This window comes from Seriola dumerili, unplaced genomic scaffold, assembly GCF_002260705.1.
Source record: "Seriola dumerili isolate Sdu_G_001 unplaced genomic scaffold, Sdu_1.0 BDQW01000025.1, whole genome shotgun sequence".
NCBI classification, from domain to species: Eukaryota; Metazoa; Chordata; class Actinopteri; order Carangiformes; family Carangidae; genus Seriola; species Seriola dumerili.
This window is the reverse complement of record NW_019174280.1, coordinates 12,543,174-12,556,415: the sequence shown is the minus strand read 5'-3', so window position 1 is coordinate 12,556,415 and position 13,242 is coordinate 12,543,174. Positions and strand designations below refer to the sequence as shown.

The 13,242-nt window shown below is 40.5% G+C and overlaps 2 protein-coding genes across 3 annotated transcripts; both read right to left on the bottom strand.

The window, feature by feature from the left end:
- Window positions 1-126: 126 nt before the first annotated feature.
- LOC111239071 (phospholipase ABHD3-like) lies at window positions 127-5,344 on the bottom strand. Of its 2 annotated transcripts, none has more exons than XM_022768836.1 (9): window positions 4,955-5,344; window positions 3,715-3,875; window positions 3,413-3,595; window positions 3,209-3,254; window positions 2,303-2,415; window positions 1,977-2,150; window positions 1,837-1,885; window positions 1,561-1,726; window positions 127-1,395 (listed from the first exon to the last, which is right to left on the bottom strand). In XM_022768836.1, the coding sequence occupies exons 1-9, from the start codon at window positions 5,072-5,074 to the stop codon at window positions 1,190-1,192; spliced, it is 1,218 nt and encodes a 405-aa protein (XP_022624557.1). In that variant the 5' UTR covers window positions 5,075-5,344; the 3' UTR covers window positions 127-1,189. The 2 variants fall into 2 exon arrangements, with proteins under 2 accessions (XP_022624557.1, XP_022624566.1); XM_022768845.1 differs by having other exon boundaries at window positions 5,206-5,344.
- A 3,869-nt stretch (window positions 5,345-9,213) lies between these two features.
- Window positions 9,214-13,004, bottom strand: LOC111239355 (cathepsin B-like). Its single transcript, XM_022769220.1, has 10 exons — window positions 12,923-13,004; window positions 12,104-12,227; window positions 11,885-11,970; window positions 11,595-11,709; window positions 11,325-11,440; window positions 11,163-11,248; window positions 10,946-11,089; window positions 10,724-10,840; window positions 9,565-9,693; window positions 9,214-9,479 (listed from the first exon to the last, which is right to left on the bottom strand). Exons 2-10 carry the CDS (start codon window positions 12,224-12,226, stop codon window positions 9,403-9,405), a joined length of 993 nt encoding a protein of 330 aa, XP_022624941.1. The 5' UTR covers window position 12,227; window positions 12,923-13,004; the 3' UTR covers window positions 9,214-9,402.
- Between the last annotated feature and the right edge of the window lie 238 nt (window positions 13,005-13,242).

The following is a 13,242-nucleotide window of genomic DNA, read 5'->3' as shown; positions in this document are numbered from 1 at the left end:
ATTATCATGTGGACTGAAAGTGGTTATGGTACTGACATGATGTGACATTGCTTCATCTGTCACCCATTCAACAACACTACGCATGAATGGCTAAAAAAATTAATAAAAGGGCAATTATAACACAGATAAATTCAGAACCACCAGATATTTATATTATTGACAGCAGGTAAAAATATCTAGGTAATAAGTGCCACACTGAGCTTTACAGTGTCAGCTCATTTACCTCTGATGTGCTGCATGATTTACATAGCAACCAAGCATATTGCAAAAGCCTATACAAGCATACAATACTTTGACATTTAGTTTTACATTTCACTGATCTAGTTTTTTTTTTAATTACATAGCTGATAAACCTAGATCTTACAATTGCATAAGTCTTTTCTTCATGGCAGATGTGTACAGTATATTCCTGCTGTGTGAGTGTTTCCAGGTGGAGATTGACAGCTCTAACAAGTGAACAGGATTTCCTCTAGTGTGGTCTGGTGGTGCATTGAAAAACTGGATGTAAAGAATGCATGCAGGGGGGAAAAACATGGGGCAGTGTAATAAATCCTTTAAGGCTTCTCACACTTCAAGAAAAACAAGTCTTACAAAACCAAAGACGCAAAGGAGACAAGAGGAAAAAGTAACAGTACAATATTACTCTTCTAATTTACATATTTAATTCATTTCTAATTAAATAACATTAAATAGCCTAAAATCCAAGAACTCATTTTCCAACAAGGATTCATTTTCTTTTCATTTTGTTTTCAATACACACTACAGTGCTCTGTGTGAAGGTGGGGCGGCAGGAGAGTGAAACAATATGACAGCAATATTAGGCATCAGCTTATTAGTTGGCTGCGAGATTTCTTTAATGAAAAAAAGCATCCACAGCTCGACTTCAGAGCTGTCCACTTGTTTCGAACCTTCTTGGATTGTTCATTGACAGTAAACCTGAGACAATGAGGAGGTAGATCGGCAGAGTTGCAGTGAGGTCATAATGATTGTACAATACAGCTGGTCACTCTCGGTGCGTAGACAAAGGATGCGCAACATTTGTGTGGTAGCATGACAGCACGCAGAGCTAAGCAATACTTTCTTTTTTGTGTGTGTGTGAATTGTTCTACTGTTATTATGCAAGTGACTTCATACTCATTCACAGCAGGCCGTGAGTCTGTTCTTCAGTGAGGTTCAGAGTACAAAAGGATCAGCTCCTCTGCTCCTCCTCGATGCCACAGGCTTTGTTGATGTCGCTCGGGTGTTCAAAGACTGCTTGGACAAACTGGCCGAACAGGCGCTCCATGTAGCTCTCACCGCGGGGAAACAAACCCTGCAGGAAGGCGATGTGTCCACCGTGAGCCGTCAACAACAGGGCGACGTTAGGCAGGCTCCGGACTATGGTCAACGGGAAGGCTGCGAAGTAGAAGACAGAAAGCAGACAGAATAAAATCTTGTGTAGCGAGGTGACTGAAATATACACATAAAGCGCAAATTAAAAAATAAAGATTCTCAAATCCAAACCCACGATTAAGAATATATACATAACACAATCTCCATCTCCTCCTGCTGTCCACTCACCGTTTTGGGGAGAGAAGGGGTCATCAGCAGCGTTGAGACACAGGATGGGTACCGCTGTGTTGGGGAGCTTTTTGTCCGGGCTGGCATCGCGGTAATAGTCCGTACAAGATTTATAACCAAAAAGCAAAGTGGTGAAGCGTTCGTCAAACTCACGGATCGTCTGTGCCTAGAACAGAGAGGGTGGAAATGAGGTGAGGGTGGAGAAGAAGTGCTGATCACACATAAAGGGAGATTACAAACTGTGACAGAGAGGTGAATGTAAAGAGCAGGGCACACCTTCAGGACATAGTCAACATCCACTACTTTCTCAAGAATCTTCCTGTGCCTGTGAGAACGAAATGAAAGAAAAGAGTCAAGATTGCCAGCTTGTTAAACTCAGTTCAGAAACTTGTGAAACCCCCCCCCACCTTTCTGACCTGGTGACAGCACGACACAGGCCACTTGTGAGGTATTTGTTGAAGAGCAGCCAGTTGAGTGGTTCTTCCATAGAATCGGAGGATTTCTGCGCATCCCAGGGGACAGAGATGGTGAACCCCGCCACCATCCCCGACTCTGTGCGCTTACGGCCCAGGTAGTTTAACAACAACATGCTTCAGAGGGTGAAAGAGAAGAAGACAAAAATAAAAACAGAAAAGATGTTGGGTAATTAAAGGGAAAAGAGAGAATGTAAACAAATCATTGATAAATTTGACCCACTTTCTCAGATAAATGCAAGCCAATGGAAACCATTACACTGACTCACCCTCCCATAGACACACCAGCACCAAGCACAGGGGCATGTGGGTAGAGTCCTTTGACATGTTGCACTACATGCTCAAGATCTGAGGTGTTGGCTGCGCAGTAGGTGACAGGCGTCTGAAGCGAGCAGCAGGACAGAGCAGGAGCTTTACATGCAGCGTTCATGTGCCAGATTTTGTGTCTGACCTAATATACTAGAGCTGGTGTTATTCTTTACACACCTTATTGTCAACAAATCCAATGAAAATACCCAAACCAACTATGCCTTAGTTGGTCTGTCATTATTTTCCACCTTTTCCACAGTATTTGTTGAATTCATTGCTGGTTTTGAACTTTTCCCAAAGTGACATCACTTTTAAATCTGTATTTATTTCCAAAGTGTAACAAAAACAGATATTACTATAAATAATATATAATATAATAATATATATATAATAATAACTTCATACTGGAAATAGCAAAGTGTTGGGCAGACTCACCAGTCCTGTGAGAGCACATTGGCTCTCAGTGAGACCTCAGTGAAAGTTCTTTTATTTCTCTCCCAAATGAATATTAAATAAGAGAAAAAAAAACATCTCACATCTACATCCCAAAATTTGCACAGATCACTGATTTCTTTTTACTCATGGAAATCTGATGGAATCAGGATAATAATCATGCTGATTACAAGCAAGACAACTCTATAATGAGACACCATAATAATCACCCAAGACTGCTGAAACCAGTGTTCCCCACATACTGACATATACGGATCGATCCGCAAAAAAATTTCAGCTCTGCAGAAAATGAAAAAAACTATAAAATGTGAAGCTAGTTCATAAACAAAGTCTGTTGAAATGACAGTGAGATAGGGACATTTGAAAATTGAATGTAAAATGACCATAATTCAAAAGATAATCATTGTACTTACCAACAACTCTTCCCCTGCAACCCCCCTGTTGTTGAAGACCACACACCTGGGGAAGAAAATGTCAATGAAAACAGCTTCAGCACTTAAATTCCCCTCAGTCACATCACATAAGTTTCATGCTTACTTTAATTCAAACTTTCCTGTTAATGCGTCTTTTTGGGTGTAATTATTGAACACAGGAGACACATGAGGATCACAACTGACCTGTAGCCGCGGCGGGTGGCCTGGCTGATGGCGTGGAGCACGTAGGACTGCTTGCTGTTCCCTGTCAGGCCTGGAAGGATCAGGATTGTGGGGCGGGTAGAGGATTTTGGGTAGGCCGCACTGGCCTGATTGTCCACCCAGTCCAGCGAGATCTGACCACCATCATCCGTACGGATCAGCTCACTGAGGGATGAAGAGATGAGGGGAGACAACAATCATGTACTGATAGTGTTTTACTGAAAATTAACAATAAGATGTGAGTTTCAACCAGCAAGAGGAAGATAACAGGAGGTTCTTCCTACTTGCGATAGGCGACGGGGGGTCTGGACTTGAGGACGGCACAGACCAGGGTTTGAAAACGGCCTCCCCAGCACCACGGAGTGGGACTGAAGCGCTCAGCCACCACAGGACAGTGCTTGTGGAGGAACACACTGAAAGCCTCACTACAAACTAAAGCTGGTGTCTGAGAGGAAAAGAGACAAAACGAAGAGGTATGAAAACACCTGAAATTTTGTGTGTGTGTGTGTGTGTGTGTGTGTGTGTGTGTGTGTGTGTCTGTGTGTGTGTCTGTGTGTGTGTGTGTGTGGCAAATAGCACAGTGTTCTATTAAATAACACAACCACATTTTCTCCAATATAAAACAATAAAGGAACATGTTGTATTAAAATACAACAATGATGTATTTAACTATCCAGTGACATGAAGATTCTAAATGTGAAGGTTTTGAGTTTTTCTCTGTTGGCAAGTTATATGAAAACATCATCATTTCAGTTGTTTACAATTTTACTGACTAACTGAATAATTGATTAATTGAAAAAAACAATGATCAGAGAATTAAAGACATTTTTAAGTGTGACGTTTGTATTTGTCAACAATTATAAGTTCTCTTATAAAGGATCCATATATTGGGTATAAACAGTGGAATGGACTTAACACTAGATAGCCCAATATAACATAGCTGTAATTACATATAATTATTAATTTCATACATGAACAAAGAAGTTCATTATGATTAGGATTAAAACTGATAATACCTGTTCCAAACTCATGAACACATATCATTATACATGACTACAACTCTGTTAAACTGAGTATTAATTATCTGTTTACACAGCATTTATGGATAAGTTAGGTTCTGACAAATATCATTAGTCTATGTCTTTATCATTGCATTATAGTAAATTATAAACCATCTATTTATTGTTTATATTCTGCTTATGAATGCTAACTGGGGTAAACTGGTATCAAATAATCATTACTTGCAGCCCTAAACATAATGTCTTATCCATAAAATTAGTATTGCCCTTAACTTTGTTGCACAAAGTACCTTAACATTAAGTTAACATTTCATATACAAATGCTTCATATACAAAAAAAAATCGTGATTAAGATACGATTAGATAAGATGGTTTTTCTAAATGATTTTAATTATATGAAATAAATAGATTGAAATAAACTAACAAAAAACACGATGAATAAATATTGGTTTATAAAGTGGATATGGTGCAGTCATTACCGCTAGCCTTGACCGCAGTGACTGACCTGACACTTGCGGCCCCATAGATAGTACAGTGCTGCCGTGAGGGAGCAGATGAACACCGTGTAAGGTCTGGAAACACACTCCCAGTATGTTCTCCACAGCTCCAAATGCGATAAAAACATGGTAATAATCTATCTAGCTACAGCGGAGAGCTAACCTGGTAGCTGACGGTTAGTAAATGACTCGTTAAGAGACACAACGGAAAAGACAACTGACAGAAAGACGTTAGTTTAGTTAATGTCCGACAACCTGCCTTCATCACCACCAGCTAACGATAACGGTGTTTTACATCCCACCGGCTCTCACGATGACGGCAAAGAGCCGGTATCCTCTGGCAGGACTTTACTCAGCGGTGTTTCTTCCAGGAGCAGTTGATTCCTGGTCTTGGTCATGACCGCAGATCGTCTGTTTGGACAGAAGCTCCAATGACAGAGTCCGCCTCATGTCCTGCTCCGCCTCCACGGGCTGACTTCAAACACGGAAGCTAACTAACACGCATGCGCAGACTTTTATTTTGGTTGGTTTTTTTTCATTTTTAGGTACATTACCGCCACCTTCTGCTGCATGTGCCACAAGGTCATTATTGACTTTATATGAAAATCCTAAATACCAGCTTTTCTTTTAATTCACTGTCTGTTGGGAAATTACTTGTTTGTTTGGTTTAATTCACAACTAAAGTACAATAAAAACTGATACACTCACTGAAGAGGCACTTATATTTTTACCTAATCTTGTTTTATAGACACACCCAAGGTCAAAATCTAGTTTTAATACTTATTTCAATGATATTTCAGTCACTCAGTCACTCAGTCACAGACTTTTAGTCTTTGTCACACACAAACATCATTTCCCAGATTTCTGCATTCACTTATAACTCCACTCTTAAGCAGTAAACTCAAGTCACAAGTGATTCTTTAAAATCAAATGTGTCATTATCTCCCATTTGTAATGAATTATTCACAACGCTGAAGAAATCCCTTTGAAATAATTTGTCCATTGCTCCGTCTTAGTGCTCACACACATGGATGAAGTCCTCACATTTGTGCACTCACACACACACACACACACACACACACACACACACATAGACACACGATGTATAGACACAAAATGTGCGTGGAATTTGGATTTAAATGTTAACTTGTGTTATAAACAGTTCAGTTATATAAATCTGTGAACATGTTTAGCACGATTATTGTTATGCTAAAGTCTCTGTGTGTCAATGTATTTGAGATACAATTACAGCCAAAACCTATTTGGAAAGATGAATGTAGAGATATAAAAACTGGACTAATAAAGAAAATGTTTTGAGGTCTCACATATTACATGTTTTAGAGACGGTAAAATGCACAGTAGAGGTAAATACTGGTTAAGAAGGGCAATGAAAACAGTATATAGTTTTATGTGAATAAGGGCTGGGTATTGCCACAGATTTCCTGAATCAATTCCATTCTGATTCACAAGGTCCTGATTTGATTCCTGATTCGATTCCCGATTTGATTTGATTTGATTTGATTTGATTTGATTTGATTTGATTTGATTTGATTCTGTTAGAGATATTTCAGTTACAACATCAATTTTTCTTGAATTTGAATGAGTTCCTCAGAGAACTAATGCTGTAAATTGTTCCTCTAACATGGTGCATTATTAAAAACATTAATGCTTACATTAAGATTTGAACCCAAAGCAGTTACTTTCTATTTAACATGAGCAACAGTTTAGACACATCTCAAGAAATAATAGATGTAATGTGCGTTTTTAATGTGCCCCAGTGCACCAGCTACACTGTGTATGAACAGGTACACACAGCTTCATCTTCAGAGCTCACATTGAGCTTTGCTTTTGTCCAGCTTTTCACTGTCTTCATAGTTTATCTGAAATGGTAATAACCTGAAATGCAGCCACACACCTGCCTTTAGACTTGATGGTGACTTCATTGGGACTTCATCTGTCATGTTTTTATGTATCATGTGCAGAGGTGTAGTGTTTGTTTGTTTACGTACAGTACTTTACAACTATGGTGCTCGTGCACAGTTAAATTGGGGCTTGTTTCAAAGGGTCTCTAACTACTGTTCCTATGGTCCTAAGTTTATATTCATTTACTGACTTGTGTCGAGCAAATGAAGAAACAAATTTCCATTCAAAGGAGAAGGTGCTGCAGCCCGGTACCTCTAACATATACATGCAGAAAAAAAAGGAGTAGAAGAAGAAATGGATTACTCGAAAAAAAGGAGTAGAAGAAGAAATGGAACGCTCCAGTTCAAAGCCAACATCAAAAGAAGAATTTCATTGTACGTGTATTGTGACATCATCAGGTGACAGCAATAGATCACTGTGAACGAGAGAACACTTCAACACATAACACAAACACCACTGACACAGACGTCTCTTCAGAGTGCAGAGTGAGAATTTACACAACAAGTCTTCAACAATCACAAATTTCACAAAACTCAACCAGAACAAACGACCACCACCCAACAGGTTGTGGACAAGAGCCAAGACCAAATGATGGTGTCCAAGGAGATTCAGAATGAAATCTTCAACCTCAACATCCTGTTGGGTAAGGAGAAGGCCAACTGCATAACAGAAAAAAACTGGAGGGTCCAACTTTCTCAAGAGTTGGAGCAGACCAAACAACAGTTGGCCAAGCAGAAATTTCTGAAGGAAATGTACATCAACAGGGAGAAGGAGACCAGAAGAGAGCTGGAGAGGCTCCAAAAATACACTGATGACGAAACCCTCAGCACCACAAAGATTGCCACTCAGGTGCGAAGCAACATCAAGCGGAAGAAGAAGAAACTCCTCCAAAAAGATTATGAGGAGCTGCAGGTGGCACATTTAATCAGCCAGGAGAAGTTCACGGCTGAGTTCCAGGGGGAGAGGGAGAAGAACAAGGCTCTCCAAGAAGACCTGGAGAAACTGAGGGCTTCATACCTAGAGGTCACCCAGAAGTATGAAGCTGATGTCCTCACAGTCAGACAGCAGGCTGACAACCTTCAGTGTGAGCTTGAGAAAGAAATCAAAGTTCATGCTGTCAGGGTGTCAGAGCACCTGCTCCTGGAGCAAAACCTGAGGGCTGAGCAGGACGCCCACCATCAAAAGATGGCCGAAGAAGTCAAACTCGCACAGCAAAACACTGCTGAGCAGGAAATGCTTCTGCGGAGAGAGATGGAGGAGCTGAAAACACAGCTCAACACTCAGCTTTCACTCAACCATGAGCTCTCGACAGAGCTCAAAGCTGAGAGAGAGAACAAGCAGCCTCCCCAAGAGAACATCACCAGCCATCAGCGCGAGGAGAACCAGGAGGAGAAGCCTGCAGATAAGCCAGAGAACAAACCAGACAAGCAGGAGGAGCCCCTCCTTAATGCTCCACTTGATCCCAAACCAAAACCCACGGAAATTGAGGAGTGTGAGGAGTGTGAGGAGATCCTGCCGACCAGAACAAATAAATCAAATAAACTTCCTGGGTCTCAGGAAACCACAGAGGTAGAAAAAGCCCAAGGTGTCTACAGTCTACGGCGACATCTGAGCTGAATTTCCAGCTGACATGAATTCTTTCTTTCTTTTCTTTTCTTTTTTCTCCTTTTTTCAGGGGTGAATGGGTGGATTTAAAATGTCAATAATAAAATTTTAAGTCTTAAAGATATATTTCCTGCATATTTTGTTGCATTTAGGGTCAGGCTCAAGTATGGAAAAACAACTGTTCTTTCTTTACATTTAACTCCATCATTTTAAATGTGTATGATTTCCTGTGACATCTTAGCATCTTTTTTAATCTGAAAGAAAAAACAAACAAACTCTAAACTGAGCTCTGAATAAATAAAACATCTAAAGAAAATTGTTTTAGAACGAGAGAAACCAATGTGATGTTTGACCACTACATAAAAGTGATGAATTAATAATGATTACTGTTGGTAGTTTAGAAACTGGTTGTTCACTGTGATCAGGTCATAATTAATGGTTACTGTAAAAACAAGTGACCAAAGGAAAATTAGTTACTAAGTGTCAGGAAGTGTTGGCTACGTGCATTATGATTCTCGTCCACCACTGCCTTGTTGAAACACATAGGCCATAATACCAAATACGCACACATGCCCATATCACATATAAAGTATCTGAAGTTTCACATATAGGCTGATTTAAAAAGCTGTATTCATACTTTTTTAGATTACTCTGAACTTGTTTTTATTTCTTTAAATTGCCTTGTGAACCAGTAAAAACAGCCTACTGCATAGCCCACTGAAAAAAAAAGAAAGAAACCTGCAGATCAACACGATGGTTTATTTAGAACAATAACAATGCAAAAAGGTTCTTGTTTCACCATGTTGTGCATTTTAATCTCGGTTGATTACATGAAATCTATAAAAATTTAAATGCAATGGTTAAAGTTTTTACAAAAATAAAGGTCTTTGTTTTAAAGTCTCTTGATTACAGCCAGGACTTATTTGATCTAGTTGAGTGGGATTCCTGTAACCACTTCTGACTCAATACCACACTCGTCATTTCCACGCTTGATCTTGAAGAAACCTGAAATCAGAAGACGCACAAACATGACTTAAGTCCAACATCCAAAAAACGATGTTCTCCACTCCCAAACACTGTTTTCTTGTACCTTTGTCTCCCCAGTCACTATTCCAGGAGTTTGCCACCAGCCAATAGGGCGTCTCATTCTCCTCTCCCCAGCCCAGGATCTTAATGGCATGACCACCCAGCATTTCTCCTGTCACATGCTGATACACACCTATAATAATAATATCAAGTACAATCACACAGGGCTCCATACATTAAAGGACAACAGCGGCGGTTTTTGATATTTCAGTCCATTTAATACTGATGTTCTGTAGAACAAACTGAGCTTTTAGTGGTGTGTTCAAGTAACTCCAGCATCCAAGATGTAAGAGTCAATCGCTATATTTTTGTACATTTACACTATGTTGTAGGGCAGTGGGTCCCAACCTGGGGGCAAGGACAGTCACTCTTTGGTATAACATATAAGATCTTAACCTGTGGCGAGGGATCTTCATTCTAAGTGGTCACGAGACACAAAGGCAAAGCTTCCAGTTGGTTTTACTCTGGAATGAGGTTAAACTGCTTCATAGGAAGAAAACAAAACAAGAAACTTGTCATGGTTTGCTATGGCAGACACCTTTTGTTAGTTTTGTTTGGACTTTTCGCACTTCCTGTTTTATTTTGAAATTGGTTTCCTTGTGTGTCAATGTTTTTGCTTCCTGTCTTGGTCCTGTTTCTGTGTGGTGATTGTTTGCCCCGCCCTAATGTGTTTCACCTGTGTGCAATCACCCTTGCCTCCTGTGTCTATATAGTCTTTGTGCTCCCCTCTGTCTGGGTCGGTTCGTCTGTTTATTTCTGGGTTTGTCCTCATCGGTTCATGTCGTCTGTTCGTGTCTGGTTGGTCGCAGAGCTGTTCTCGTCCTGTTCATCTCCGGGTTTGTCCTTAGTCTGTTCTTGTTGCCTGTTGTCATCCCCTGTGGTTCCCTGTGCTTGTTTGGTAAAGTTCTTTTCTTTAATAAACCTGTCTGCACCGTCTCCCAAGTGTTGGCTGCATTTTGGGTCCACCCCTACTTACCACATACCCTGACAAAACTAAGGTCATGCTTTAGAAATAGGTCAGCAATAATGAAGGTATAAGCAGTTTGTAGTCACAAAGATTTACCAATTAATTAATTAATACACAATACAGGTTCTTGTTTTGTATTTTGGTATGTGTAGGGGAGAGGTTTGTGTGCATACAGTGTATAGAGTATAAGGCTCACCAGTCTTATACAGCAGGAAATCCTCATAGACAGAGAAAGCTGCCTCCACAGGCCCGTTCTTGTACAGCTCGGTCATGATCTGCTCCTGCTGGGACGGGACGCTGTACGAGCGTCTACCTGAAAATGGAGACACAGAAAAGAATAACAAGACAAGGCATGATAGAGAAGATACTGTAGGGGTGGGGTGGGGGCGTGGGGATAGATCATTTTAAATGTCTATACCGAAGTGTTTGTCCTTCTGATAGGATGGTGAGTATCCATCGATGCACTGCTCCTCACACTTAGGAGTCTCCCCTTCGCCCTGACATGGAGGACGAGTTCCATTTACATGATGCTCACAGGGAGCGATGGTGTAGGGCCTGCAGCCTGTAACACACAAAACCACCATCAGTTTCACTTCAAACTTTCTAAACAGTCGTGTAAACCAGTTCCCACCTACCAACTTTGGAGTCATACAGGCCTCCTGTCACAAGCCCTTTCTTAGCCCAGAACTCCCAGGCAGCGGAGGGAAAACCACCATTACAGCTAAAAAAACACAAGTGTCGTTCAGTGTCCATGCAAAAGACCTGAAAGATACTCATTTTGTTCCACAGATACTCACCCCATGCCACATTCATCACAGCAGGACAGTAGATCTTCAGCTGAGATCTCCACAGAGATCTTACCATTGCTGTGGATACATAACCTGTCAGATATCGCCTCGACCGCCCCAAAGGCCTGGGAGAAATTTAAAAAGGAACACTGGTTTGAGAATAGGTAGTTGGTTTTCGGTTCCCCTCAAAACTGAACACCTTAAAGCACATCCACAGCCTCCCGTCATTAAATATCTTCTTTATTCTGTACTTGTTTTGTCTTTGTTTGTCAGTCTCACCCAACAGGATCCACATGAGCCCTGGTCTCTGATTTGTTGGATTGTGGGACAGTTGGGCCACTGCTGGCGCGGGTCAAAGCTGTCTGGAAGCTGTATGCCGTCAACATTGTGAACCCTGAACATGAAATGACAGTCACTAAAGCAGATAAGACGAGCCCGCTGACTGTCACCTGTTTGGACATGTGAGAGACTACACACACACACACACACACACACACACACACACACACACACACACACACATATAAATCCATGCCCACACACCCTCATGTGCTGTTGTTAAAACTTACACCTCTGGCAGCTTGGGTCCGTTCAGTATGGTCCCACACAGTCCCTTCACATAGCTGATATCAACATTATGGAAGTTCTGCCCGGCCTGAAGCAAAAATGGTGGAGTTAAAGTTCAAGATTAGACACGTTACTACATGCAGCTCACCAAAGTCTGTGACAACAAGGTTTAGTCGACAGGAATGCGGTAAACAATGATCAGATGATTAAGATGGTCTCACTGTCCAGGTGGTGTTGGCCTTGTTGATAAAGTCGACCATCTTTGAGGAGAGCAGAGGCAGATGAGGCTGTGACCAGGTGACCGAGGCGGTCGCCAGCACACAGAGGAGGACGAGGCGATGCATCCTGCAAAAGAGACGACAGTCAGCAAGCAGATTTTGAAATAATTCCCTCGGCTACAACGTGTTGTTTAAAATGCTGAGACGTTACAGCATGAAGATCACAAGGTAATGACACTGCGATATATTGGTCAGGATTTTTTTTCTGTGATTACACAGGATTTTGTTGATTATTCATCTCAAAAATTTAAAATGATTTTCCCTACGGTTCCCTTATTTCTGTAATAATTTAAATCCACTTTATTCAAATGTACTTAAAACTTGAGCACAGTGGACTTTTCTCTTTTCTTCATACTGAAGAAATAGTTTGAAGTTGGACAGAGCTACACCTGCTTCATATTTACACAAGCACGACACAAGTAAAGAATGCAAGTTGCCAGTGATGTATTTTTCTGTGTGACTACCTCTGTACTTCTGATATGCCAGATATATTATTTGTAACTACAGCCAAGTTAAACCCATAGCTAAGTTAAACCAGTTTAAAAGGATGGAAATGGAGTCTCATCAAATGAGCGACCAACTATTATTTATAAAACTATCAGAAAAAATATCAGGATTTCAGCTGAATGTGAAGCATAGTTGTTGCTGCATCAAGCCAAGCACACACACTAAATTCTTCTTTTTTTTTTCTTTTTTTTTTTTTTCAACTCAAATGATGATATAATCACCAATTATCAAAAATCTCCTGAATCCAGTTCTTACCTGTGCTGTTTTTTCCTTGATGGATCTTATTCTGGGCTCTTCCTGAACAAAACACCTTTCTTCTTCAGTCTTCTCACTATTTGTACTTGTTTTACAAGACTCAGGTTATGGAATCACATGTCTGTTTAATGAGTGCATCATCAGCATGAATCTCATGTGACTAACAAAATGTCTTTCCAAAGGTTACAGGTGCTCTTAAACGGCAGTGATAATGGAAAAACATGCCATCATTTATCATTATTGTTAACTTTATGAAAATCATCCCCATTTATTATTTTGTCTAATTAGTTTTGCTTTTTCCATGTATACACATGTACACA

Bases quoted from the DNA above. Each gene is read 5' to 3' on its own strand.
- LOC111239071 (XM_022768836.1), bottom strand. From the start codon at position 5,074: ATGTTTTTATCGCATTTGGAGCTGTGGAGAACATACTGGGAGTGTGTT. The intron at 3,255-3,412 runs GTCAGTTGTGAT...TTTCTTCCCCAG, and splicing joins GCCACCCGCCGCGGCTACAG to GTGTGTGGTCTTCAACAACA. The intron at 1,396-1,560 runs GTGAGTGGACAG...TCTACTTCGCAG, and splicing joins CCCCTTCTCTCCCCAAAACG to CCTTCCCGTTGACCATAGTC.
- LOC111239355 (XM_022769220.1), bottom strand. From the start codon at position 12,226: ATGCATCGCCTCGTCCTCCTCTGTGTGCTGGCGACCGCCTCGGTCACC. The intron at 11,971-12,103 runs GTGAGACCATCT...TTTTTGCTTCAG, and splicing joins AGGCCAACACCACCTGGACA to GCCGGGCAGAACTTCCATAA. The intron at 11,441-11,594 runs GTGAGACTGACA...AATTTCTCCCAG, and splicing joins GCTCATGTGGATCCTGTTGG to GCCTTTGGGGCGGTCGAGGC.